Raw genomic sequence first — 25,502 nt, 5'->3', positions numbered from 1 at the left:
AGACGGCAAACAGGAGGCAGGGGTGTAGACTTCAGCATAAGGAACTGGTATCAGTCTTGACAGACCGACACAGCCTCTCTGTCACCTCCTGGCACTAAAACTGGGTTCTCCCTTTGTTAACCAACCAGGATGTTTCTATAAATAAACTTCAGATTGTGTTACTGTTTGTGATCCTTGGTTTTATTGGTTAATGAAGTTGGGCTGATTGGACCAGAGTGCCTCTTGGTTTGAAGAGTTGGGGCGTCCTGACTGCTGTTTCCTCTTCGTCACTGGGGCCCAGGAATTGCCCAGAGGATTGCCTTTTCAGGTTGTTTCGGAGCTCAAAGACCACATGGTTTTTCCTTGCGTTTTTCTAATTCTTTGGAGGTTAAACTTTCTTTGGAGTCAGTAAGATTGTGTATTGTTGAATAGCGATCGTGAGAATGTGACTCCAGATTAAAAAAAACATATAATGCGTGAGAAGACATATGGCCAATCTGAGGAATCAAAAGTATATGTTTTGCAAACATGGTTATAAGATATTTGTAAGGTGCTGTGTCCTGTTGCCTAGTACTGTATTCTCTTTAATGTTTCACTAACATTTAGATCACAGTGCCGAGACCAGTGAATCTAAATGCTGATTTATTGTAGGTGTAATTTCCCCTTGGAAGACAGCAGCAGGAAGCTGACAGGAAGCCCTGGCTACCCTCACATCATTGGAGACAATCACTTGAGGTGACAAGCCTCCATTAAAAATTTAAGCACTTTTTCTCCCGAACCCTCACGTTATAATATCTGTCCATTTCGTTGGTGTGGCTTCCTCTTCATTAAGAGGAGACGAACCCATTAATCAGCCAGGGCCATGCCTTCCCTGCTGCGGTGACATTGTGGTGATATTAGCTCTGTAATTCACTCCTAATGATTGCCCTCCCCCGGCACACGCACCGAACACACACTCTGAATCGCGGAGCACTTTCTCGAACAGACAGACTGACTCAGCTCCACCTGCCGTAGAGAGGAACCCCATTATCCTCTAGTCGTACCTCACCTTTGGAGAAGGGAGTGTTGCAGGAAGAGACTTGGGGCATCTATGACAGGGGCGGAATTTGAAGTAATTACAAGTGTGGCGCTGCCTGCAGATCAGTCAAGTACACGCCTGTGTTTTAGGTTTTATATCTTCATCGACAGGTTCACTCATTGTGTGAGCATATGGGAATGACAGTATACTGTAATTATTGCACGTGCTTCACAAGGTGTATCTCATCAAGGGTGGTTTCTGAACTACCCATACATAGTTCTTGATGGTAGAATTTTCTAAAGAGCAGCTATATTTTGTGGTCCCTGTATTTCTGTGCTTTACCTTCTACAAATGCATCTGCCTTTGCGTAGAACAGACTAAAAGAAGATACACTCTGATTATGTTGTTGTGCACTTTTCATTCTTGCTAACCAAACTACTATCTGAATTGAAGTGAATAATGAAAACATTATTTCAGTAACAAGAGTAGGATGGTATTTAGGAAAGCATTGTTGAAGGCTGATCAATTTTTAATTTCTCTGCATTATCGTTTTTGTAACTCCTTTTTTAAAAGCAAGCTTCTCTTGCACAACGCTTTGTAATTACTGTGAACATAATTAGTCACACCTTTGCTTCATTTGAAAAACCTGTTAACAAGCATAGGGATCACTGTGTCTGGTATCGTTTAGAACTACAGGTATCATCTGGTATCGTTTAGAACTACAGGGAAAAGGGTTTTTTCTTCTTGTTGCTTTTTCGTCTTATCTGTTGGTCACTTGAATATCGGTTTGGTTCTCAATGTCAGCATAATGCAATGAAATCTTATATATATAGAATCCACTAAAACTGGAGATGTCTATTAAAATCTGTATACTTCTGTACAGATTGTAATCTGTTGGTTTGCAAGCAAATATTCTAGAAAAGTAAAAACGTACAGTGATTGTTTTTTACAGACATTTGCTCGTGTCTTGCATTTAAGCAGTTTGATCTGTGTGATTCTCAAAACTGACAATGATGGCAACAATCTGCTGATGATCAGTATATAATCAATATAGTCAGGCTGTCTTAACTCATGCAGTGGTACTCTTAAAGTGTCTGTGTCCTGCAGTTTTAGGTTATCAATAAATCATTTGCATGCCTTAATGTGCTAATATCGAATGAGCTTCTTCAAAGATTCAGTTATAAAGTCAGCAGAATCTACTGAAAGAAAGTTCAGTCGGATATTTTCCAGATATACTAAAATCTTATTTTCTTCAAGTGAGCTTCCTTGTATCTACAAGTGTTTAAATCAATCCTTACTTTATGTAATTCTTAAGCAGGAGAACTTGTATTGATTGCGTTGATGAGATCTGTGGCCATGACACTAGGATAAAAACAGGTTTTTATGCAGTCAGAATAATGAGTCTCTTATTTCATGAGCTTATTTCACTCAGTCTCAATTGTCCTTTGAATCTCTTCTGTTGAATCTTATAGAATTGTTACCTGAGTACTTGAATAGTGAGCTGTTTCTACTGGGGTAAAGTAATGTCTACTAGGCACTGCATCCCAAATCTGATCCTGAAGGGTTTCATTTACACAATTCAGCCCTTCACCGAGCTAATGACAGTTTTAATTTCAACTTGTTGCTTTCCGCTCTTAAACATGTAGAAGGTTGCCTTTTAACCATTGCCTTAACTATTTTAAAATAAAATTCCAGATGTCTGAATAGAAAACACTCTTGCAAATATGGCAACCAAGAAATATGTTAGTTGAATTAAGGCCTAATTTAATTACCTAATTTAGTGAGGTAATTAAACTTGGCTTTAATGAAAACTAGCGGGGGTGTGGACCTTCAGGATAGTGACTGGGACCAATGTGCTTGATTACTTATCTGAGACAGTCAGCTTGTTTTAAATGAAACCTGAAACTGATTTGAACGCGGGCCTCCAGGCACAGAAATCTGGGGTATTCAAATGTTTTTTGCATCAGCTCTGAATTTATTATGATAAGGCTTAATGAGAAGAACATTTTAAAACTGAATTCTGAATATTATGTTGTTAAATTTATAGCATATTATACAGACTAGTTAGTAGTAATTGCAGATCACTTAATCTGACAAGCACAAGTTGTGTTGAAAAGTTGTGATAGTTTTGCTTTCTTATGAGTTATTTAGCAGCCAAAGGCTTGCATTTCCAGGTGTTTTTAGACCATATTGAGGCAGAAAGTAAAGAGTATGCTGGTGTTTCTAACATAAATGTTTCTGATATGGTACACATTAAGTAAAATCAATACATGTAATTATAGAATGGATGTAGGAGATGAATTTTCCAGCATTTAGCAAGGAACTGCTGTAATGTAATATTTGAAATAATTGATTTTGAAGACATTGATATGAGAAGATTAGTATTAACTGTTTCACATTTCAAGCCCTGTTTGGTGGTGTGTCACAGGCACATATACATAAATTTCATGTGAAGAGTTAAACAAATTACATAGCATGATTGGAGTTGGGGAAGTGTGTAGGTATAGATATAGTACACTTTTAGTTTTAGAGCTTTAGTTTCCTGAAATCTTGATAAACTCCAATGAAAATAAAAATGTCGATGGAGTGCTGTATCGATAAAATCAGCCCTGGAGGTACATCTGAAGTTTTGAGAGGGGGGGAAAGGGCAGACACAGTCTTTAAAGTAAGAGTGTGTGTGTGGATCTGAGAATGTGGGGAAGGAGAGTGTGTGTGACATTAAATTATTCATCTGGTTCGCATTGGAGTGGAAAGTGTTAATTATTTATAGGCCCTGATGGTTGAGTCAACAGACAGGCAACCAAACACAGGGATAGGGAGCTAATTGAGACCAGAGGGAGGGCCTGAGTTTGGGGTCTGTGGAAAAAACTAAAAACAAACCTTTTTACTGAGTTTCTCCAAATTCTGAGCACAGGGAAAGGTAAAGACAGCTCAAATCTGCTTCCTAAAACACAGTAAAGAAACCTTGTATTAAAAAAGTCACTATTACAAGTCTTTCACATTTCCATTTTTATGTATCTATCTTTCCTGAGTGTCCACTGGTTTTCTACAGCTCCTGCTCTCTATTCTCTTGCCTTGCTATGACAGTAGACCTAGAAGAAGACTTGACTAGGTTCTGAAGTCAATGCATTGCTCTACTCTTCACCCCTCTACCTCCCAGCCCTTTTTTTATTTTATATGTATAATTATATTTATATATAAACGAAACTCCACAGTTTATGGGTGATTTCTGCCTTCTTGCTCGCTTTGCTGCAATAAGTGTGATCCAGTTCTTCCATCTGTCCTTTTCTTGAAGGACTCCTCAGTATCAACTTCAACCATGTCACTGGAAAGCTCTCTAATAGAGCCTTTTCCCCTTTCCTGTCTTGAATGTTCCTAAACCTATTTTATGCTTGCCCCTTGATTCTTGTATTGCTGCTAATCATGAAAAAGTCTCCTGATCGGACTTCAGTCAATGCCTTTCAAGGTTTTGAATATCTGAATCACGTTTCCAAATAATCCCCTTTGTTCCATGCTTAGAAGGATTCAGTTCCTTTAGTCTGCCAAAGTGTGGTGTTCCCTTCCGATGGAAAACTAGTCTGAACACCCTCTGTACAGCCTTTAGGGCAGGGTGGGGAACCCTGACTCTGGAGTTCCAATGTCTACAGGATTTCTAGGTCTTCCCAAACCATGAGCACCTGAAGAGAAAGAAGAAGCTGTAACATTGAAGCCTATAGATCCATAACTAAGCCAAAAATGAGCTTCTTGAGCTTGTTAAGAGCCGAGCTGGAACACAAGCCTGCTGATGCACAGGCCCTCCCGGGAGCAGGACCGCCCACCCCTGCTCTAGAGCTGCAGCGTCTCCCACAGTGTCTTACCTGTTTCTGTCTTCCCCCGCCAGTTCTGCGAGACGACTTCCGGCAAGCGCCCAGTGACGTGGTGGTGGCAGCAGGGGAGCCGGCGGTCATGGAGTGCATTCCTCCCCGGGGTCACCCAGAGCCAACCATTTCCTGGAAGAGGAACAACATCCGGGTCAACGACAAGGACGAGAGAATCACAGTGAGCCTGGCTTCAGATTTTCCCAGGAAGTGTTGGGGTGCTGTTCTGTCTTGCATTGTGCTCACTGATGACAGTAGAAGGCCAGGGTGTCTCTCAGTTTTCTTTAAAAGGCAAAGAACTATCAAACTGTCAACCATATTGTAGTTTTTCTAATGTCCCTCAAAATGTTAAGTGTAAAACTGCCACATATATGTTTAATATGTGGGAAAAAAAACTGTTGAGTATAAACTTAAGGTGCACTAAATAAAATTCTAACTAAAACCTATTCAGGGTGTCAAACATGGTGTCATTGGCAATTCTGAAGCGAGCACAATTTAGAATGAATTCAATGAATAAATCCATTGTCTTTTTTTCTTTTATTTGATATAAAGGATCGAAATATTGGAGAGGCAACAGTTCTCGTTAAGAGTTTTTTTTTTCGCTGTGTTTCAGATCCGAGGGGGCAAGCTGATGATTTCGAACACACGAAAGAGCGACGCTGGCATGTATGTGTGTGTAGGTACCAACATGGTGGGGGAGAGAGACAGTGACCCCGCTGAGCTGGTGGTGTTTGGTAAGTATCACAAAAATGATGTTCTGTGCCTTAGCTGCTCTATGTCCAGGCAGATTTAAAAATCCCGATTTCCCGGGCGCTTTTTATGATGTGGTCGGCTCTTCTCTGGTGTTCCTCGCAGAGCGGCCAACGTTCGTCCGGCGGCCAGTCAACCAGGTGGTGTTAGCGGAGGACTCATTGGACTTCCTGTGCGAGGTGGTGGGGGACCCCACCCCCACGGTGCGCTGGCGCAAGGAGGAGGGAGAGCTGCCCCGTGGGAGGTGAGTCCGTGTCAGGACCCGCTTTTTATCTAGGAAAATGACATTCATCCGTTTTTAAAATGTCGCACCCCTCCCAACCTGACATTGCCAGCTGTTGTAAGGCTCTGCTGTAATGTACCTGTACTTACAAGAAGGCCAGAGCTCTGGAATCGAAGACGGGAGCCCATGGCAGGTAAGCGAAGAGCCGGGGAGCCAAGCCGAGCGGACAAGCAAGCGGAACATAGTCCGAGGCCAAGTGAGCGGACAAGGGTCGAAACCCGTAAAGACCCTAAATCAAAAAAGCCAAAGGAGAATCAAAAAAATCAGAGAACCGAGGAGGAAGCAAAGCTCGGAGGCCAGAGCAAGCACACGTAGCAAGCCAGAGGGTGATCCAAGGGCGAAAGTCATGAGCGAAACTTGGGTCGAAACAAGGAAGCTCACGGGAAAAACCGAAGCAGGTGACCGGGTGAAGAGCACCTTCACCAGGTGAACAGAACTCTTAAGAGTCAACACAGTAGTATCGCCAGGGCAGTTCTTAAATACCGTGTATTAAGTATGCACAGGTGGAATAGATTTCTGTCCATACCTCGTTGTTATGGCAGCGGCCTGATTGATAGGCCTGCCAGTTGTAGTGCTTTCATGGTAGGCAGTCCTACGGCGTGAGTGGACATGCTATCAGCTGAATGCGACATACAGGCTCAGACACACCCAGCTGCACGGTCATTGGGTCATTTGGCACATTGCGAGTTGCACGGAGACGGACAGGAGAGGTCGTGGTGACTGGCGGCCTCAATGCCGGCTTTCCAGACGTCACGGGGGTCACTGTTCACCAGATCTCTCTCAGCCCTGCCTCAGTGGCACTGAACCACTTGTGAGTCACCTCTTGTGGGCGGCCTTGTACTGTCAACTCGTGAGAAGACAGAGGTTGAGGCTGCAGGTTCGAGGTCATAGACACTGAGCAGGTGCCTCTACTTTTTGAGTCACCTGGGGGCTTCTCACTTGCTAATTTGCTAACCATCAATATTGCTATGCATTTTTTCCTTTAAATGTAAAAAAATTGATTGTCGGAGTGGTGTGTAGTCATTTATATTTGTATTACCCTCCTTTTTCTAGTATCTGTAGTTTGTGCCAGTTATTTTTATTTTTACTAGAATACTCGTTTTACTCAGTGTCATTTACAACACTTCCTCTTGTCCCCATTTTCGATTTGCAGGGATTATGTCATGTTGCACACATACTGTACATATTTTGTATGTGCCTTTGTACATATGCATTTCTTTGTTTCTGGAACTGTAAAGCTTAAATATCCATTTTCAACAATACATATTTCTACAAATTAGAAGTCAATCTTATTTTAGTTGGAGTGGTGAAATAAATTATAGCTGGGAGACTTAATTTATTGACACTGTCTGCAATAATGAAAAAACACTATGTAGTTCCTGGTATTGTGAAATAAAGGGATTTATGGGCAGGAAATGTTTTGTTATCTGGACAAGTTACACATACTAAAAATGATAAATAGTGCTATAGTAAAATGTTTTATACTGAGATGACACACAAATTAAATTACCATTTCGGAAAAGGTCAATTAGAAAAGCATTCTTAAGCACCCAGTACTTTTTCTACATCAGCTTTTATAGAAATGTAATGGAAAATGTATACTAGTGTAAAAAATTGTTCAAAACTGCACAAAATCTTTCTGTGATCCTAAAAGGCTTTCTTGTCCATGTCGGTAGCTGTAGAATGGTGGACAGTGTCTAGTGAAAATCTAAGAAGATCCTTTTCTTTTATCAATCATTTTTTAATTTGGCTCAATATGTACTGCTTTTCTTTTTAAACATAAACATACTGTATCGTCTTGACCAGAAGGCAGTGTGTTCTGTGTGAGGAGGGGTGTGAAAAACAATGCCACCTGATACTCCGGTTCTCCCAAGACACTGCAGTGTCTTTGCTTCGCTTCAGGGGGTTGGGTGCTGAGCTCTGGTTTTAAAATAAAGCTGAAAGATCAACACTTTCTCCTGTGGAGGCGTAGGTGTGAATACAACTCTACATGAACATCACAGTCTCACACTGGTCCTTAGCCAATCCTCCATACGGTACAGCACAATAGAGTCTAGCCTTTTAAGGTAAGGCCCAGGACTGTCCAATATTGAGACACATAATTCCTGAGCAATTTACAACAGTAAGGTGTTGCATTTAATAATTGGAAAGTTGCTTTTTAGCAATGAAGGATTCACGCAGAATAAGACTGCAGTGACTAGATCCCTTTTTTTTAACAGATTCCTGCATAGACGTGTTGTAGAAGCTAATGGAAGATTTCCGGTCGAGTCAGTAGATTAACGTGCAAGGTGACTTTGCACTGTATGCTTCCCGTCAGGAAAGGGAATAATGTATTTAAGAATTCCCCCAGCTCACCGAATCTTGACCAAAGCAAAAAATAATAGATTCCAAAAACAATGATTTCCTGTGGTACTAAAATGTGGTCAAATAAAAGTTATATGTAGTAAAAACAGCATATTTCTGCCTGGGTAATTAAATCTGCTAACCTACTCCTTTTCTGCTGTGTCTCCATCCTGTTCTGGCTGGGCCTCCGAAGGCACGAGATTCGAAGCGACAACACTCTGCGCCTTACTCAGGTGCGCGCGGAAGATGAAGGCGCCTACACCTGCGTGTCTGAAAACAGTGTGGGCAAAGCAGAGGCCTCGGGCACGCTCCAAGTACACGGTAAGACGCATGCAGACACAACCGAGGGGGATGCAGAAAAAACTGAGACCCTTCTTTAAAGATATTTCTGTGTTCATTGACCCTTCACTGACTTCACTGACTGCGGTTCCCTCCAAGTTTATTCATATTCCTGATTAAAAAATAATCACATCATACCGTATATAAATTCCTGCTTAAAACATTGTGAATGTGTTATACAGAAATCTTAAATGCATTATGCATAGCAAAGTCATATCGTAAATAAATTCCAGTAAACACAGAGTCACATTTATTCTCACCCCTGTCGTTTTTATTTTGAAAGTCTGGCAGGCTTTACACTGCCTAGACACCTGTACTGTGCTATGAGGTGCTGACACTTCACAGGAGGTATTTATGATCATTCCTCCATGACGAATTACTCTTAAGATCTTCGGGACCCTTTGGTTTCCATTAGTGAACCTGCCAGCTTGAGTTAAAATCACAAATGTTCAATTGGATTGAGGTCTGGAGATTGAGATGACCGGTCGAGAACATTTGTTTTGTGTTCAGTTAACTAAGCTTTTGTCATTTTGGATGTGTGCTTTGAATTATTGTAATGTCAGAATATCCATTTTCAGCCACGTTTTGGCTACTTGACAGAAAAAATCAGATGTTTGGCCAGAATATCCTGCCACATTGCAGTCCATGATATCCTTGACAAGTACTCTAGGACCTTTAGATGCAAAACAATCCCAAAACATAACAGACCCCCACAGTATTTTGCAGTGGGCATGAGTGGTTTCAAAACATGAGCCTCATCTTTTCTTACTCTAAACAAAACAATGATGAGCATGTCCAAAAAGCTCATTTTCATTCAATCATATTCTGATTATGGTCTCATTTGACCATAAAATGTAGACACTGGTCATTCAAATGAGGCCTGGTAAGTCTGAGTCGTCCCCTTTTGTAGTTAAACATCAGACGAGGCTTATCTCTTTCAACCCAGCTATGAAGGTCACATTCAGCAGACAATTTCTGCTGGTAGTTTTTGACAGTTTGTATCCTGAAGGTGCCAGTGTGTACTGGAAATCTCCAACTGTTTCCTTTGGATTCATGGTGTCAGAGAGCTCTCTGGTTGTAATCTGGATGCAGCATCTTCTCCTGAATGTTAAAATTGTCACGTTTTCTTCCGACATAGATTCGGGGGCTTCGAAGAGCAGAAAGTTACCGTAGCTTTAGTTTTGTTAAGTTTTATTTAAATCGATCTTGAGGTGTGAATAGGTATGGCCGTCTTGTGTTCTGGAATTCAATTTTTTTGTGTGGAATATAACTTTGCATTGTGCAATGTTATTATGATTACAGTATTATTCGATTTTTGGCCAGTACATAAGTAATTTTGCTCTATGATGTTTTTCCCATTTCATCAGGGGTGTGAATAAATCTGGAAGGCACTGTAAATCAAAACTTTGACCAACCTGCCAGAAACAATTTATAAACCCATGATTTTATCATAGTTGTCCATTTCTTAGAGACATTTTGCTAATTTGCAGAGCAAACCCACCAAAAGGTACAGGGTCAGAAGTGAAGAAGTGGCGGTTAAGTCAAAGCTTTGATTTATCCAGGCTTTAAAATCTATGAACTACCAGACTTTCTTAGGAAATTGGTCAAAATAGATTGGTAAAAATTTCTTATTTTTAATTTTACGGTTTGCTATCAAATATTCTGTAAACCACTACTGATCCAGTTGACTGTGTTGTAAAATAACCTCTTTATATTCCTAGCCAAATGTATTTATAAATACTCTTTTGTGGAAAGCCTTTTTTGTGTCCATAGATATTGGGTTTATTTAAATAAATATTTAAATATTCCATGTCTTCCATAATCTTAATATTTTTCAATTTTTTGGTACAAATCACTCTGGCCAACCTGCCTTTGAAATAGATCATAAAAGACATCAAGCCTTAATTTCAGCAGCCTGAAACCACTGTGCATGCATTATAACGTTTAAAGCTGCCAAGCAACAGGAAGACTGATATGTCAACATTGTGCAATAAAAGATTGCTGCATATGATGTTTATTTTTTTTCAATAAAATCAATAAAATGCATTCCCTATAGAGAACGATAGTAATCCCTATGGATTATATTATTTGACAGCTGTCGGTGGAATAAGTTTAACAAACTCTGAAAACGTAGCTGCATTATTAATAAATAAAAATGGCATGGAGTGTTTATTGGCACTGTGGTCTAGTCTAGGCGGAGAGATGTAAAGGCCATATTCAAATACCTTGAGGGTGAATTTATTCTTCAGTCACTTGAAAGTTAAATGGAACATTCTGAAATCCATTCTTTTGATTTCCATTTAATTTATCATTATCCATGCAGGCCACAACTGTGCTCGAGTCCATTTTGCGTTTTCAAGTCAAACTCATCTCATATTCATTTTTTTTCTTAATTTTTCTCTCCATTCCAGTCGGCCCATTCCGTAAGTAACCATTTCATCTCATCTTTGCATGTGGGGTTTTGCTGAAGGTGGAATACTATTGTGTGAAAAGTCAAGCCTTTGAAGGTTGCTGTAATGGGGTGTATATAGCACAGTATAAGTGCAGAGAATTTAAAGTATGGGCAGAATGTATTATCCTGAAGCCTTTCCTTCTCTGAGGATCTTTACTGTACTCTTGAGGAAATAATAGAAATACCTCATCAGGCTAAAGGAATATATATTAAGAAAATGCTTGAGAGCAAACGCAGGGCCATCTTATCAGCACTCTAAATGAGCAACACTTGAATCTAATCCATTGAAATTCAAATGTATTCTGTTTTCTTGGATTAAAATGTGCATCTTGTATTGTTGCCCTTGTGTCCTTGAATCCCTGGGTGAATTAAAATGCGCCGCTCCCTGTAACAGCATAGCAATGGACAGGGATATTGAGAAATGACCCTGACTGACAATCCTGATAAAACAGTGGAGGAGGGGGATGGAGAAGCCAGCACCCCAGTATTTACATGCAACTGGAATGAAGTCCAGGAATTCTCCCTCTACAGTTAGTCGATAAGACAAAGACCACAACCAGAAACGAGTTATTGTTCCTTTGGTGTACCCAGTCATGCCAGAACCAATATCCCATTGACCAAAACTATCAAATTACCGCAGCAACTCTGTGAGGCTGCTGTTGGACAAAGTGTTATCCACACCCAGTTACCAACTGCAAAGGTTTGACCTAAAGTGTTTTGCATGACAAGATCTGAAACAGTTTCTATTGCAATTAATTCTAAACAGATGCATTGAAAACACAGCAGATTTCATTGGTTCGATGCTCACTTTCAATGTTTCCAGTATATAAACTAGCACTTTAGTGATGTACTGTATATTTAATACCTGTTTAATCTTCTTTGCACAGAACATTTATTTGTACTTAAAGTAAGGTATGCACTGAAGCATGGATTTTGGATTTTGTGATTTTTTAAATCTCCCTTTTTTAGCAGGTTTTAGATTTGCCCAAACTCTAATCCTGCGTGTCTACCAAGACACATGGCTGTGTTGCTTAACTATCTGAGGTGAATTTGTCTTGCACGAGAAGAACACAAGGCCCGCCAGAATTTCCACATATAATATTTGACAAATTAGGGAGCATTTGTCCTTTGAAATCTTTTTAGGCATTTTAAATAATTCATAGCCTGCCTGTTTACTATTCGAGTCAAGCGGGTATTTTTTTTGTCTGTTCTTCTTGATCAGCTGGCACAGAGCTAAATTTCAGAATAAGATGTGGGTAAGTTAGGACACTGTATCAACACATCAACACAACATGCTTCACAGCTTTCCCGAAACGCATAACAAGAACATAGAAGTTTCATTTAATGCAATGAAACAACAGAAGTTTGTGTCTCTTTCGAAAAGGAAGACATCTGTGGATTTAATGAATACTACAGCTCATGTTTGAGTTAGGCTTTTCACACATTTTTGTGCTTCATCGTTCTTCCACAGTTTTTGAGATTACACAGAGCCAGGAGTGGGTTTAATAGGCCAAGTGCTCCACTGCAGTACTGTGAAGAAGATGGATTACTGGTGTTAGGGGGGAATCTGTTGCGATAGCTTTGGTATTTGGGTGAACTTTAAAAATGTGGATTTGATGCGACCCTACTATTAACAGCACTGTCTGAAATAAGCATAGTGCTATAAGAAATGTGATCATTTAAAAAATGTCAGTAGAGTGACATAAGACTGTTTAAGGGTTGAAGTCAATGCAGGTGGTCAATTTTCAGTAGTTCTTCATCCTTTCTTATTCATTCTAGTACCTCTGGGTGCTAGATTTGCAAAGTATTACTAGACTTGCAAACTATTTGCAAACTACTTGGTACTGCAATTTAAGAAAACCCCAAAATAAAAAACCTGATATCTTTTCTCAGTTGTTTTAACGTCTGTCAGTTGATTTTACCAACAGTTACATTTAATCTTTTTCTCTATATATGCGCTCTAAAAAAGGAAATATGAAGACATATAGTCTTTACCGCAAAGAAATTGAATCGAAAAAAAAAGATGTTTCTCTTACAGAAACACAGGGGGAGAAAAGAAAACAAATCCTGAACATATGAGTTTCTCCTCAAACCTAAATCGATTTCCCTGATTTTCAGCCTGGCTTGTTGAAGAAAGGAAGTTATATTTAGAGTTGTTTGGAAGTGTAACATCTAATTGAGACTGAGAGAGTAGCAATTTGGCATGGTCCTGGGAGAATATGAGCAGAGCTGGTTTTCATGAAGTCCTGCAAAATGAAAAACTTCAGAAAATGAGAAAAAAATGCAGTTTGGGGAATACAGTGTATTTTGTACATGGTGATATTTGTGTGTGGGTGTAAGGGTGGTGGTGGTGGGGGGGAGTTTTGGTAGACTGCAGATTTGTAACATAGAGCCCATATTTTCCTGCTCCTCTCAAGTCACGTTATAATCCATCTTCATTATTTCCTAAATGTTGATTTTATGAACATATCTAAATTGATTAATAGGCTGAGGAAATAAGTCCGTGCCGCAGTGACTTTACACAGGATATAAACATCTGGCATTTTTAAATCCATTTAAAATGGATTGTTCTGGCAGAAGAGATTGACACTATAGATCCCATGTACTATTTTTCAGTTTATGTTTAATTGCTTATTTCTTTACAGAGTATTTGGTTTTGATGATCAGATAATGCTCGAATTTGGGAAAGGGAATATATTGAGAACATATATTTTTTTTAAATAAATGTCTCTCAGGTGAAATGTTTTGAGGAAGATGCGCAGAAGGTGGCATTACCTGTGCTGTCGTTTTCAGTGAAATACAATTTAATTCTTATTGTTCAGTCAATCTCAAGTGTAATTTTCGTTAAAATTGTTAAAAATCTAAACAGGTTTTTAAGATTTAGGAGTATTGAATGAAAAAACATTAAAAAAAAGAAGACAAAAGAAAATTACAAAAAAACACACACAAAATGACACTAAATCCCGCATTTACTTTGGTGGCTGACTTTTACCTGGTCAAGCATTACAGCTTTCAAAGGGAGACAGTAAAACTGAGGGGAAAGAGTTTCTGACTAAGGCCTTCGTTTGAAAGAGCCTCGTCTGTTTGGTTGAAGACCTGCTGTGAGGGATTTAGGGCAGCTGCAGTCCCTCGCGTAGGAGAGCTAAGACAAATTGTGCGCGGATCATTCAATCTGTGTCTTAACATAAGTGGCGTGGGCGTTGGCTGTGAGGGGTGGGGGGGTGGCTGTGCACAGCACTGAAGCAGACAGGCTGTGCCACCCTGTGCCCACTGCTCTAAGCTCTGTGTCCCAGCCGGCTGCATTCCCATACACAGACTGATCCACCGTGTGTCGTGACCGCCGCCATCCCAGCGTGCCTCTCTCCACCCTTGTCTGCGTGGATACCAGAGGGAAGGTACTCGGCCAAAGAGGATTAATTTTTAATGGCACTGGGCTGATATTCCTTATTTTTCTGCTGGACAGAACATTTAGTGGCGCGAGGTAGAGCAAAGGTGGGCGTTGCGAATGAAATTGCCAGATTATCCTCCGTCAGATGTATATGGTCATTCCTGTTCTTGAGCTGAGAACGTCTTATGCGTTACTACGAAAAAAGAAAGTGTCCAAAAAATTGCGGATGAATTCGTATTCCCTTGGCACGTTGAAGCATGGTCACCGAAGAAACAGTGATACTATTTTGAAACCACTGTTGCAGACTTATCCTGTCATCTTATTTTAGAACTGTGCTTGGCTTAGCCGTGCTTGCAGCTCTGGTCTTTAATTTTCCCCTCCTAGCCAATTCTTCAGCCTTGTCAGGCAATGCTGGTCCATTAAAATGAGCTGCCAGATTCCAGGTTTTGTAAGTAGTACTTCTAAAATGGAATGGCTTTGCAGTGAATTAATCCTGATCCAGCAGTTTGGGGGAGTAATGTGTATACTTACAGTGCATGTTTTTCAGGGACCTCTTATGTATATTTCCATTCAGAGACCTGAAGTGAAATGTGGTAATGGGTTGAAAAAACATTCTGTTTGCTATTTTTTTACATTTATGGAGTCAGACACTTGGGTTGTGGTTTAACTGGTATTTATTATGCATTTTTTTATTTACCCTTTCACCATAAATTGGCGATAAAAGTTGTCCAGGTGCTTGAAATGCTATTATTGCTTGCGGAAAAAAAATAAATTAGTTTCTTGCAATAGGTTTTGACAGCATTTTAGAGGTAGTGCAAAATCATTTTTTCACCCAATTACTCAGCTGAGCGCATTTGAAGATGCTTTTCAGTCCTGCGTGATGTTACTACTAGTGGTAAGAATTTTTTTCTGGCTGGAAAAGTAAATGTACAGTATGTGTGGCTCCTGACTGACGCTTGAAGAGGATGTGTTTCACATTTACATCCACAAAATGTCTTTAAATGCCCAGAGAATCTAAAAGTCTTTACTTGCAAGTGGTAAGTTTTACAGATGGAGCTGGTTATGTCCTAAATACATCATTCCTTGGAATTGTTACACACATTTACAAGGCAGGACCAGGATTCCTGAGCAAAGCACAGTTTTAATTCAGGTTCTTACCCAGATTTTGATTATTTTTAGTGTGTACTATTACCGCATTGGTGATAGTCATAAAAACTGTTGACGTATTTTTTCCACTGTGTTATTTATATCTTTCAGCAGTGATACAGATATACAGGTTATTACTTGGAGTTACTGTGATAGTTCCAGGCGACTGCATCAGTTTGTGCAGAGAATGAGAAAGAATCAATTTTTTGGGCGCCCTTGAGACAGAAATCGAGAAAAAGGAGAAGCGGGTTAGTGCTGTTTTATGAGCCCCACTGCCTGATAGGTCAGGGGGTCTGAGAGGTCAAATTATGGCGAGAGCAGCGCCGCTTCAGCAGTGACCCAGGAGGTGAGGTGGAGGCAGCCAGCTTGACCTCTGCGCATCACCTTTGCGATTGCACATTTTCAATATGATTTATTTAATACGGCACACATGACATATACGCTGAAGCACGGAGTGCTCCATACCAGCTGAGGAGGTTGCTGATCTAATATGTTCCAAGACTCATGGAGGCATATTGCAGATGAGTTTTGAAAACTGGTCAGACTGGGACAGAGAATGACCCCCCTATCGCGTTTAGTCAAGGTCAAAGATCCCTTAAAAATGAAACTCCCAATTTGTTTAGTATTTCATGGGAACAGAAATGCAGTGCTACCACCTAAATCGAATATATAGAGTGTACATATAATCATAAAAAGAAAATGGCCCTTTTTTACATTAATGTAAAATTGCACGGCGGTGTTGTTACCATCTTGTAACCTGATCCAAACAGATAGTGTATCAGAAAAGAAAAGCAGGACCCAGTCAGTGCTGGGATGCAACACTGTCAAAGAACATTAAAATGGCTGCTGCAAGTGGCACTGGTGGGCCAACAGGTAGTGCTCTCCCCACTGGACTGGCTTTCCCCAACCGATGCCCCAGTAGGGTGACCGGGGGCATTTTTCTGCTGGACGTTTCCTTCCTTTGGAACACACGTTAAACCGGGGTCCTGACTGCTTACTCATTAACAGAACCTTAGACCTGTTTGCAAGAGCAGAGGTTTTCACCACAGTGTCCTGGCAAGATTCTCCATCAATTCAATTCACCTCACGGATCTGCTGTGTAGTGGGGCAGCTGGTGCAGAATGGTTGCCACTCATCACCCAAGTGGTTGCTGCACTTCAGTGTGAAAGAAATTGATCCCGTCCAGTATGTGAAGTGCTTTTAAATAATTTGGGGGCCGAACATGCTAAACATGTAAGAAATTATCATTATATTTGGACTTATGCTGTGACTCACTTCATTGATCTAGGCAGCAAATCAACTGTATTGCAAATGTCCTGTACAAGTCATATTAGGGCTCTCTAAATTGAGTGAGGTCTTGCAGGTTTAAAGCACAGGGCAATTTTATATGAGTCTAGAGTTGGAAATTCCAGACTTTAATAGGGAATCTGGAAATGTATGCATTTGTTTCTGTTGCTCAAAAGGAGGACTGATGCGCTTTAATTAAATGGGAAGTCAATACGAAGACAGATGTTAGTCCAGTGTAAAAGCTTGTCTGTCTCTGTCCCCGAAGAGGCAGGTGGAGTGTCTTGTGATGTATTTTCAATTACAAGCCAAAGTGAGAGAAGAAAAAGGTACAACAAGGAAGGGAAGATGGGAGATGAGAAATCAATTTGCAGCTTAAGGGTAAAGGTGTCAGCATTACACATTCAGATCCTCATGAAAGGGGCAATTGCTCATAAGCTGATCAATAGCAATCAGGCGATGCAGAAAAGAGAAGCACAGTGTGATATAGATTGGGGTTGAGGGGGGCATCATGCTTACATGTCCCTCTGCGGAGACTTAACAAGATCAACCCCTCATATCACCCCTAACCCCTCATCTGTGCCAAGGGGCAAGCAGGGCAACTTTGCCTGGTGGGCATGACTGAGACTGTGAAAGGCCTTTGTATTCTTTCATAAGGAGGCCTAAGGGAGAGATAAGTCCAGAAGATAAACATCTGTAAAACCACACCATTGATCGTCTTCTCAGAAAGAGCAGGGTTCACAGACACCGCAGTGCCCTGACTAACAAGGGCTCTTCAATGTCCTTTGTCCCCTCCTGAGCCTGACATGTGCAAATTTGAGGGCCAGGCTCTGAGAACTACGCTGCCTAACTTGATAGGTACAGGGCTACAAGCTTAAATCTCTACATAAGAAAAATATGTGGGCGCTTAGTTTGTGCAGCCATTATGAAAAAGTAAAAGCTTCTCGTGTGGCTTAAGTAACCTACTTAGAAAATAGTAACAGCGAGCCTTATCATACAGCAACATACCAGTAACATCGCAGTTGCAGCAGCGTAACTGTTGGTCACCGCAGACATTAGAAATTTATAGAATTTCTACTGCATAAGAAACTCAGAATCACACACCTTGAGCAGCTTTGCACAGTGTCAGCTCTGATGTGTTTATCACTTTCTCTTTAGATGAACATCCAGAGTTTACACAATCAGAGGGCCCTCTGCAGGGGCAGACCGGCTGCTTGGACACAAGAGCTCTTTCTTGTCTTAAGAAAGGTCGTTAATCAGATCCTGTGTTTCTCAGTCCCTCCCCAGATTGTTGTTCGGCCCCGGGACCAAATCGTAGCTCAAGGACGGACTGTCACCTTCCTCTGCGGGACGAAGGGGAACCCCCCACCTGCTGTCTTCTGGCAGAAAGAAGGGAGTCAGGTATGGCAGCCTGTTTCACGTTTGGTGGCTGAGGATCCCTGGTTCCAGAGTGAGCCAAAACAGAGTGAGGCGTCAGGAAAATGACTTCAGGAGAGTCAGTACTTTAGAGTGTATTTAGACTTTTTTTAACCTACTGCAGAGTCGAGGAGGTTGTGGAGCAAAGGGAATTACACTTGGTGCATTTATTCATACAAAACTCAAATCAAAGAAGGAATACCTTTAGGTATTATCAAGTTGAATACATATGTACCTACTGTAGTTAGGCTTTCATGCATGGAAAATGTCCTTCCCACAGTTTTGAATTGTGAGTATTCCTGAGTGAAAGCGGACAGCCTGAGAACACTAACCCTAACACTTGCACCCACCTAAGTAGAGCGTCAGTTTTCCAGTCAGATGATGGTAGGCGTAGGGATGATAATCTAAACTTTAGTGCAGGCATTAATCCTTCAGAATCCTTCCCTTAATCAAGGGGCTGCTTGGAACAAGTTGGCAGTGGTGTGCATGACCTCCTTCTGCTTCCTTCATTGCTTGTGCTGTGAAGAGTGGGGTTGCTTTCGAAACGGTGTCAAGCCAATGCATCTGCAGAAGGGGTTCTGTTCTGTCGTGCAGTTGAGCTGCGGCAGAGCCAGATTTTAAAAGCAGAGACTGGGGATGGAGAAGCTGAGTGTTCCGTGCTTTCAGAGACAAATCTTTCTGCTAAATTGCCTGGTGCGGCAGTGTAGGAGGAGAATGAGTAGCCTCAGAAATGCATCAGAGAGAGCAAGTGCATCAGAGAGGAGAGCCCCGGCGTGGGTGTGGGAGGTGGGGATGAGCAGGACTGCAGCAAGAAGAGAGGCGTTCCGGGCTGCCTTTGAGCTGGAGCGGGGGAGGGCCGACCCTCCTCTGCGTTTCCACGCTAGAACCCCCACTGGACGCAAGAGGTTTCAGAGGAAATAATGATAATCTTTCACCACTCACAAACCTGAAAACTTCTAGTTTTGGACAGAAAAAAAAATAACAGGACACAATTCAGTTAGAAAGACATTGACGCGTGAAAAGAATCTCACCCTAAAGGTTTGACATGATGGTGGTCATCTGTGACGACTGTGTTATCTGTCAGGGCTGGATCTGAGCATTAAAAATTCCAAACCCATCTACTTCTGCTTTGTTTTCTGATGTATCTTTGCCCTTTGTCACCTTTGTTTTATTTTTAGGATTAGCCTCTCACCTTTGACCCTGTCTACCCCAGAGATGTAGTTTAAGCCTCTAAAAGAAGTGAGCCTCCAGTCCCCTTAACCTCACCCAAGTTACCACCCCCTGTTCCCACAACCCCTCATTCTGGTCCGTGCCCTTCACCACACCCTTGCTTGACACTTCAGACGATAAAATGCTTCTCAGGGTATCGCTCATTGTTTCCACAGGCCTGAACAGCCCCAAGGATTTAATTCAGTATTGGTTCATTCCAGTTGACAATGAATAAATAGACTTTGTGTTGCAAACCGTATCTTAAAATATTTCATTTTGTTTGAGATTTGTTTTTCAGAGCGTTTACAGATTTCAAACTAACAATTCAGAAATTATGTGTTCTCAAAGCCCAGCAGCAGTTCACTTACAGTTTGCTCTCATTTTTATTTTTTTTAAAGTTTAACTTCAATGTGAAACCAGCGCTTCTCACGTTCAACGCATAAAAATGCCAATAAATCTAACTGAATAAATGCAGTGGCTTATACTTCTGTGTTTAGTTTAAAACTTTAGTCACCACTTGCATTTTTGGCTTGAACATATTTATTTTTGGTCGAAGTCTGCTTTATGTCTGGTTTTCTTTCTGCAGTGAAGCAGAACCGCTCCCGTTTTCCAAGCCAGTAGTTAACGGCTTTTTGCTGTGGGATTGTGGGATGGTGTTACAAAACACATGCAGATCCTCAATTGTGACAAAAGTCTGTTTAGTTTTGTAGCTTTTTAAAAAAAAATTCTGAAGGTGTTCCACACTGACTCCTTCTATTCCTGTGTGTCCAGATTCTTCTGTTCCCCAGTCAGCCTCCAGAGCAGTCGGGCCGTTTTTCTGTGTCCCTGAGTGGAGAGCTGACCATCAGTGACGTCCAGAGTGAAGATTCTGGCTATTACATCTGCCAGGCCATCAGTGTGGCCGGGAGCATCCTGACCAAGGCACTGCTGGAAGTGGAGAACGGTGAGCGTTGGTCGCCGAGTAAGTGGGTTTGACCTGTATTCAGACCGCAAATGACCCAGGAAGTGATTCCACAGCCTCATTTTGGTACACGAAATTCCCAGATGTTGAAGTGACCAAACATGACACCTGTGCACCACGCTCCCAAGCATGAAAAGAAGCAGGCTCCAACATTGCAATAGCTGGTAACTTGGCTTTGCACATATACAGTATTTGCCTGCTACAGCTGGCAATGTACAATAATGCAAAGGAATAGTATTTGTACTGTGGGAGGCTGGAGGTGTTAATTTTAGTTTGGCAGTGATTCAGTAGAGAGATTCATTTAGCACATGGTGTTTTTAAATGCATCACTTTACCGATATAGCTCATGAAAGTATATCTCGTTAATGTAAATCTGGCATACCAAATTGATGATATTTCGTATATCTGCTTTTTTGTGCCGTTTCCCTTCAATATCTGCAGATTTCCCTAGATGGCTTTTTTATAATATTTCATTAAGAGCAATCCAAAAGCAGCTCCAATTCTAATAGCAAATTCAAAAGGTTTTTTTTCAAAGGCTTGCCGTTTTTCCCTCGTGTTTATAAATACAGAAGTAATTATAAAAGCATTCCTGGGGAGATCTTTTTTTTTTAAATCTCTTTAAAATTGTGGTGGATAGACTTGTAAGATCTTTTTTATATCTCTAAGAACAGACGCTCGCTCAACATTTCGATAGTTAAGTGTAATTTGCGAAAACAAAAGAAATGAAAAGCCAGGCCTCTCAGATAGATAAAACTCCTGACACCCAAATGAATCGACAGCAGGAGGCCCTGGATATGTAATGTGTAAGAACAGACATGCTCTGCAATGAACTACCACAGCATATGCTCAGTTCTTTCATGCACTTGGTTAACTGGATAAACTGTGGGTACATATGTGCTGTGCCTCCTAGCATTCAAATATTTGGAGCCTGTTGTGCAAATGTGAAAGAAGATTTGCTGTTTTTCTTTTTGTTTTGTTTTTTCCTAGCAGGATTTTAGAAACAGTACTTGCAAGCATGTAATCTCATTAATGAGTCCTGCTTTGCTTCTTAAATCGACGAGAAAGCTCCTCAGATGGATGCCAAAGTAATAAGAAACTTGGATTCGCCAACTGGAGTTGTGAGGGGGTCTCGGTACAGCTAGGGGGTTAAGCAGTCAACTAGCCCCTAAAGCTGTGCTCCCAATGGAAGAGATTGTAAAAGCATGTTATATATAGGCTTAGCCCCGGCAGTGTGAAGGACATGGTGGACTATGGAAAAGGGCTCACCACTGAGTTTTATAAATGGCCTGTCAGTTGTGCCCTGTTTCCAATGAGGAATGGATGATCCAGTGTCCAAGTGCGGTCAAGACTCATTAGGCCTTGATTTCCAGATATTTTGACCCTGTCAGTGCTCCTGCTTCACACAGACCGTCCCTCCCTACACACACTCTTCCATGTTCCCTGACAGCCTCTGGCTCCCATTCAATTTCCTCTAACACTGTAAACACACACACACACAAAACAGGTATGAGACCTGAAACTGGTTCTGAGGCAGACCTGAGCACCAGACACAATTCTCTCTCCCTTTCTCACTCTGATGTGTAACGTACTCCAGTGGTTAAGCTAGGGGTATATTAAATAAAAAATAAACCTACTTCTAATTCGGGGAATGGAATGAAATGTGTTATATTTCCCCCTTGTAAGGTAGAAATATAACACATTTACCAACTTGCCTTCTAGGGTAATGCCATACGTTTTAAGCATCTGTGCTGTGCTGCTGTGTGTAGGGCTAACTGCTGTCACAAATCAGGTCAACAACATTGGTTCACTGGTTTACTTAAAATCCAGAAACACAACTAGCTTAATAGGTTTTTAGACCAAGACTTTTTACCCTCATACGATTGGCGTGCACACATTAACATGTGGCTGATATGGAAGCTATGGAAAGCTTATGGTAACGACTGCCTGTTTTTGCCTCTTTAATAGGGACCGGTTTGCATTCAGTATCTCTGTATCATTATCCCTCAGTGTTTTTCATATAGAAGATACAAACTTGCATATCTAGGTCTAGGCCAGCTCAAACCCAGAGATTGCTTGTGAATTTGCTTGGACTTCCTTCTGTACTCTTCTTGAAAACTGCCGTAACTTTTATCTTCACCGTATCTGGATTTTTAAAATTCAGTGGAATTTTTTATATGTTCTGCTCAAGGAAGCCTTCAGTCCTCCCGTACAAAAAGGCTGTTAAATATTTTCAGATTTGGAATTTCCAGGGGTGGAAGATTAACTTTCAAGAAAGCATTACGAATGCTCATCATGATCAAAGGTCTAGTCTAGTTTTTTTTATCAAAATATATTGCAATTTTAATTTCAAGGCATATGTAGTATGAACATGTTAAATAATTGACTAGTTTTCTCCTTTATTTGATGAAGTCTTTCACTTAAGTAATTTTCATTTTTAGTGGTTGAAACGTGAATTATTCATTCAGACTGGGAGTTGCAAAGGGTTTTTTTTCCTTGCATTGCTGCGCAACTGTTTTACTGCTGTCTTACAGCTCAATGCCTTCTGAAACGCAAGCATTATTATATTACCCAGCACTGGTCATTTGTAAAGCCTGTAATGTATAAATGAGCAGGTCATTCAAACCTAATAGCTCATTAAAACTGCAGTCATTAGAAAAATACTGCGGCAGGTTAAAGGGCTAATTAAAAGGAGGATCTCTGGCAGTTGTTAAGCTCTTTCAGAAGCACCAATACATCTTAGAGTAATCAATTAATACCCTCCTTTAATTGGCTTTTTACTTACGGCTAATCGCCAGCCAGTATTTCCTCAATTGCTGGGCTCCAACAGACAGCTGTAAGTCTAACACAGCCTTGTGCGATCGATTTAAAGAGAAAACAACAGGCCGAGAAGCAGGCATGAAATTAGTGCATTTGCTGAGACTTGCAGGTATTTTAAATCCCATCCTTTCTGTTGCCAAATGAAAGGAAAAAGGAAGAGTTTGATGACATATATTCTTACAACAAAGGCCGGCTCCTAGTTTGTCACAGCAATGCCTGGCTCATTGAAAAGTTCAAAGTCTTCCTTACAATTTCTTACAGAAGATCTGAGATGTGATTCTGTCTTTCATCTGCTACGACAGTCTGAGTAGTTTTGAGCTGGACATGCCTTCCTCATTCAGTCTTGTCATTTTCTTGTCCACCCCTCCAGCACCATCAGACCGTGTCCCTCCGATTATCCGCCAGGGGCCAGCCAATCAGACTCTGGCCCTGGGTGCCACGGCACAGCTGCAGTGCCATGTCATGGGCAACCCCTTACCCAGCATCCAGTGGGAAAAGGATGGACAGAGGATTCTGGGAAATGATGCCCGCATCAGCCTCATGGAAAACGGCACATTACAGATCACCCTCCTGCAGGTATTTAATAAAGACTTGTGTGAGAATGCTATTGAAGACTTAAGAGAAGATCAACTTTATTGTGCCCTAGGAGAAACATTTTATGGGCACACATTGCTTCTGTATATCTGAATACATCAGGAAACATTAAACATCACATTTATTGCACATGCATAATTACATATACATAATTTGTGACAACATAATCAGTTTACACTGACCCAATTGCAGTTGCACCCTTGCCATTTATGTGTATTAACTGCTTTAACAGATAAGGGAACAAATAAATATTTGCATTTATTTTGATCCACGTTTGGCAACCCTAAAGCGTTTGCCAGAGGGAAGAAATTGATATTCAGAATCATCTTAAGAATAAGAAATTTATGCTAGAATGCTAGAAATTTAAAGTAGACAAATTCACTTAAAACGTCTAAAAAATCACACAAGTAGTCATATACCTCTTCCCCTCCAGTACTTGGTTTTTTGTACAAGCAAACATGTTTGTAAGTAAACCAATGCAGAAAAAAGCAGGCCTGCTTTCAATTCTCAGCCTGTAACTATCAGCACATATTCAGAAGTATTGTATTTAAATGCAAGAGATTCACCTGAGATAAGTCCCCCGATTTCTCTCCAGAGTGATGTGAAAATGTTAAGTGATTGTGGTCCTGGATGACAGATGACTGTGGAGGATTTAATTAATTTGAGAAGAAATGGGAGCTGGCACAGATTCTTAATGCACAATATTCATCAGTGCTACAGTATATAGTGCTATATTAGTTCTCATCCGTTTCATACTCATGATGAGTATTTTGCTAATTGTAGGACCAAGGTGTGGAAAAAGGCTTGGAGTGTTTAACCTTGAGGACCATGTTCTGAAATACTCATTTCCATATAAAGGTATTTGACTATTGGCTGGCATGGTGGAGTGGTGTTGAGCACTGCTGCCTCGCACCGCCTGGGCCTGGGCTTGATTCCTGGGGTGCTGTCTGCGTGGAGTTTGTATGTTCTCCCCATGTTCATGTGGGTTTCCTCCGAATACTCGAGTTATCTCCTAGTCCAAAGACATACTGGTAGGTTTATGGCTTCTGGAAAAAATAGCCCTGGTGTGAGAGTGTGTAGTTGTGCTCTGCGATGGGTTGGCATCCCGTCAAGGGTGTATCCTGCCATTGCAATAGGCTCCAGCTTCCTCCGCAACCAGTATTTCTTACTGGATAAAGGAGTTTAGAAATTGAATGGATTATATTTGACAGTTCACAGTTTCTGCAGGCTTTTAGTCTTGTTGTGTGCCACCCACACACACACACACACACTTAAAGTGACTGACTTCTTCAGCTTCATCTTCTCAGAAACTCATTCCCTCCCCCCATTCTCATATTCACAATGACCTGACAACCCCCGTCTCCCGAGACCATTAACTGCTTGTTGGTTTGTGGCGGAGTTGGGGGGGGTGAGGAGGAGGGGTAGTCCTGACTGATAGTGTTTTTTTCTCTTCCTTGAGCTGGCTGCCTGCTGTAAAAAGTGATGCTGTGAGCCTCTGTGGGACAAGAGAGATGCATTAACTTTGTATGTCAGTGTCAGTGTATGAATAAGGAAAAAAACAGAGAGAAACTAAGCACAGGGATGAAAATATTTTGCTCCCTGCCGGCCCAACCTCATCAAATTTTAACAGACTGTTTAAGTGTACAGCCCAGCACAGCCATGCACA

The 25,502-nt window shown here is 41.1% G+C and overlaps 1 protein-coding gene across 4 annotated transcripts in view; it reads left to right on the top strand.

Moving 5' to 3' along the window:
* The window catches only part of robo3 (roundabout, axon guidance receptor, homolog 3 (Drosophila)), a 179,492-nt gene that overhangs the window by 130,634 nt on the left and 23,356 nt on the right, over positions 1-25,502 (top strand). For all 4 annotated transcript variants that reach the window (XM_088620025.1, XM_088620026.1, XM_088620024.1 and 1 more), the window contains 7 exons: positions 4,878-5,035; positions 5,468-5,588; positions 5,710-5,848; positions 8,424-8,551; positions 18,116-18,240; positions 20,236-20,407; positions 23,613-23,818. In XM_088620025.1, coding sequence (XP_088476151.1) covers positions 4,878-5,035; positions 5,468-5,588; positions 5,710-5,848; positions 8,424-8,551; positions 18,116-18,240; positions 20,236-20,407; positions 23,613-23,818 — 1,049 coding nt within the window. The remainder of the gene's footprint in view (positions 1-4,877; positions 5,036-5,467; positions 5,589-5,709; positions 5,849-8,423; positions 8,552-18,115; positions 18,241-20,235; positions 20,408-23,612; positions 23,819-25,502) is intronic.

This window comes from Lepisosteus platostomus, chromosome 25 (genome assembly GCF_059453375.1).
Source record: "Lepisosteus platostomus isolate fLepPlt1 chromosome 25, fLepPlt1.hap1, whole genome shotgun sequence".
NCBI classification, from domain to species: domain Eukaryota; kingdom Metazoa; phylum Chordata; class Actinopteri; order Semionotiformes; family Lepisosteidae; genus Lepisosteus; species Lepisosteus platostomus.
The sequence above is the reverse complement of the archived record's forward strand: the minus strand, read 5'-3'. Positions and strand labels throughout refer to the sequence as shown.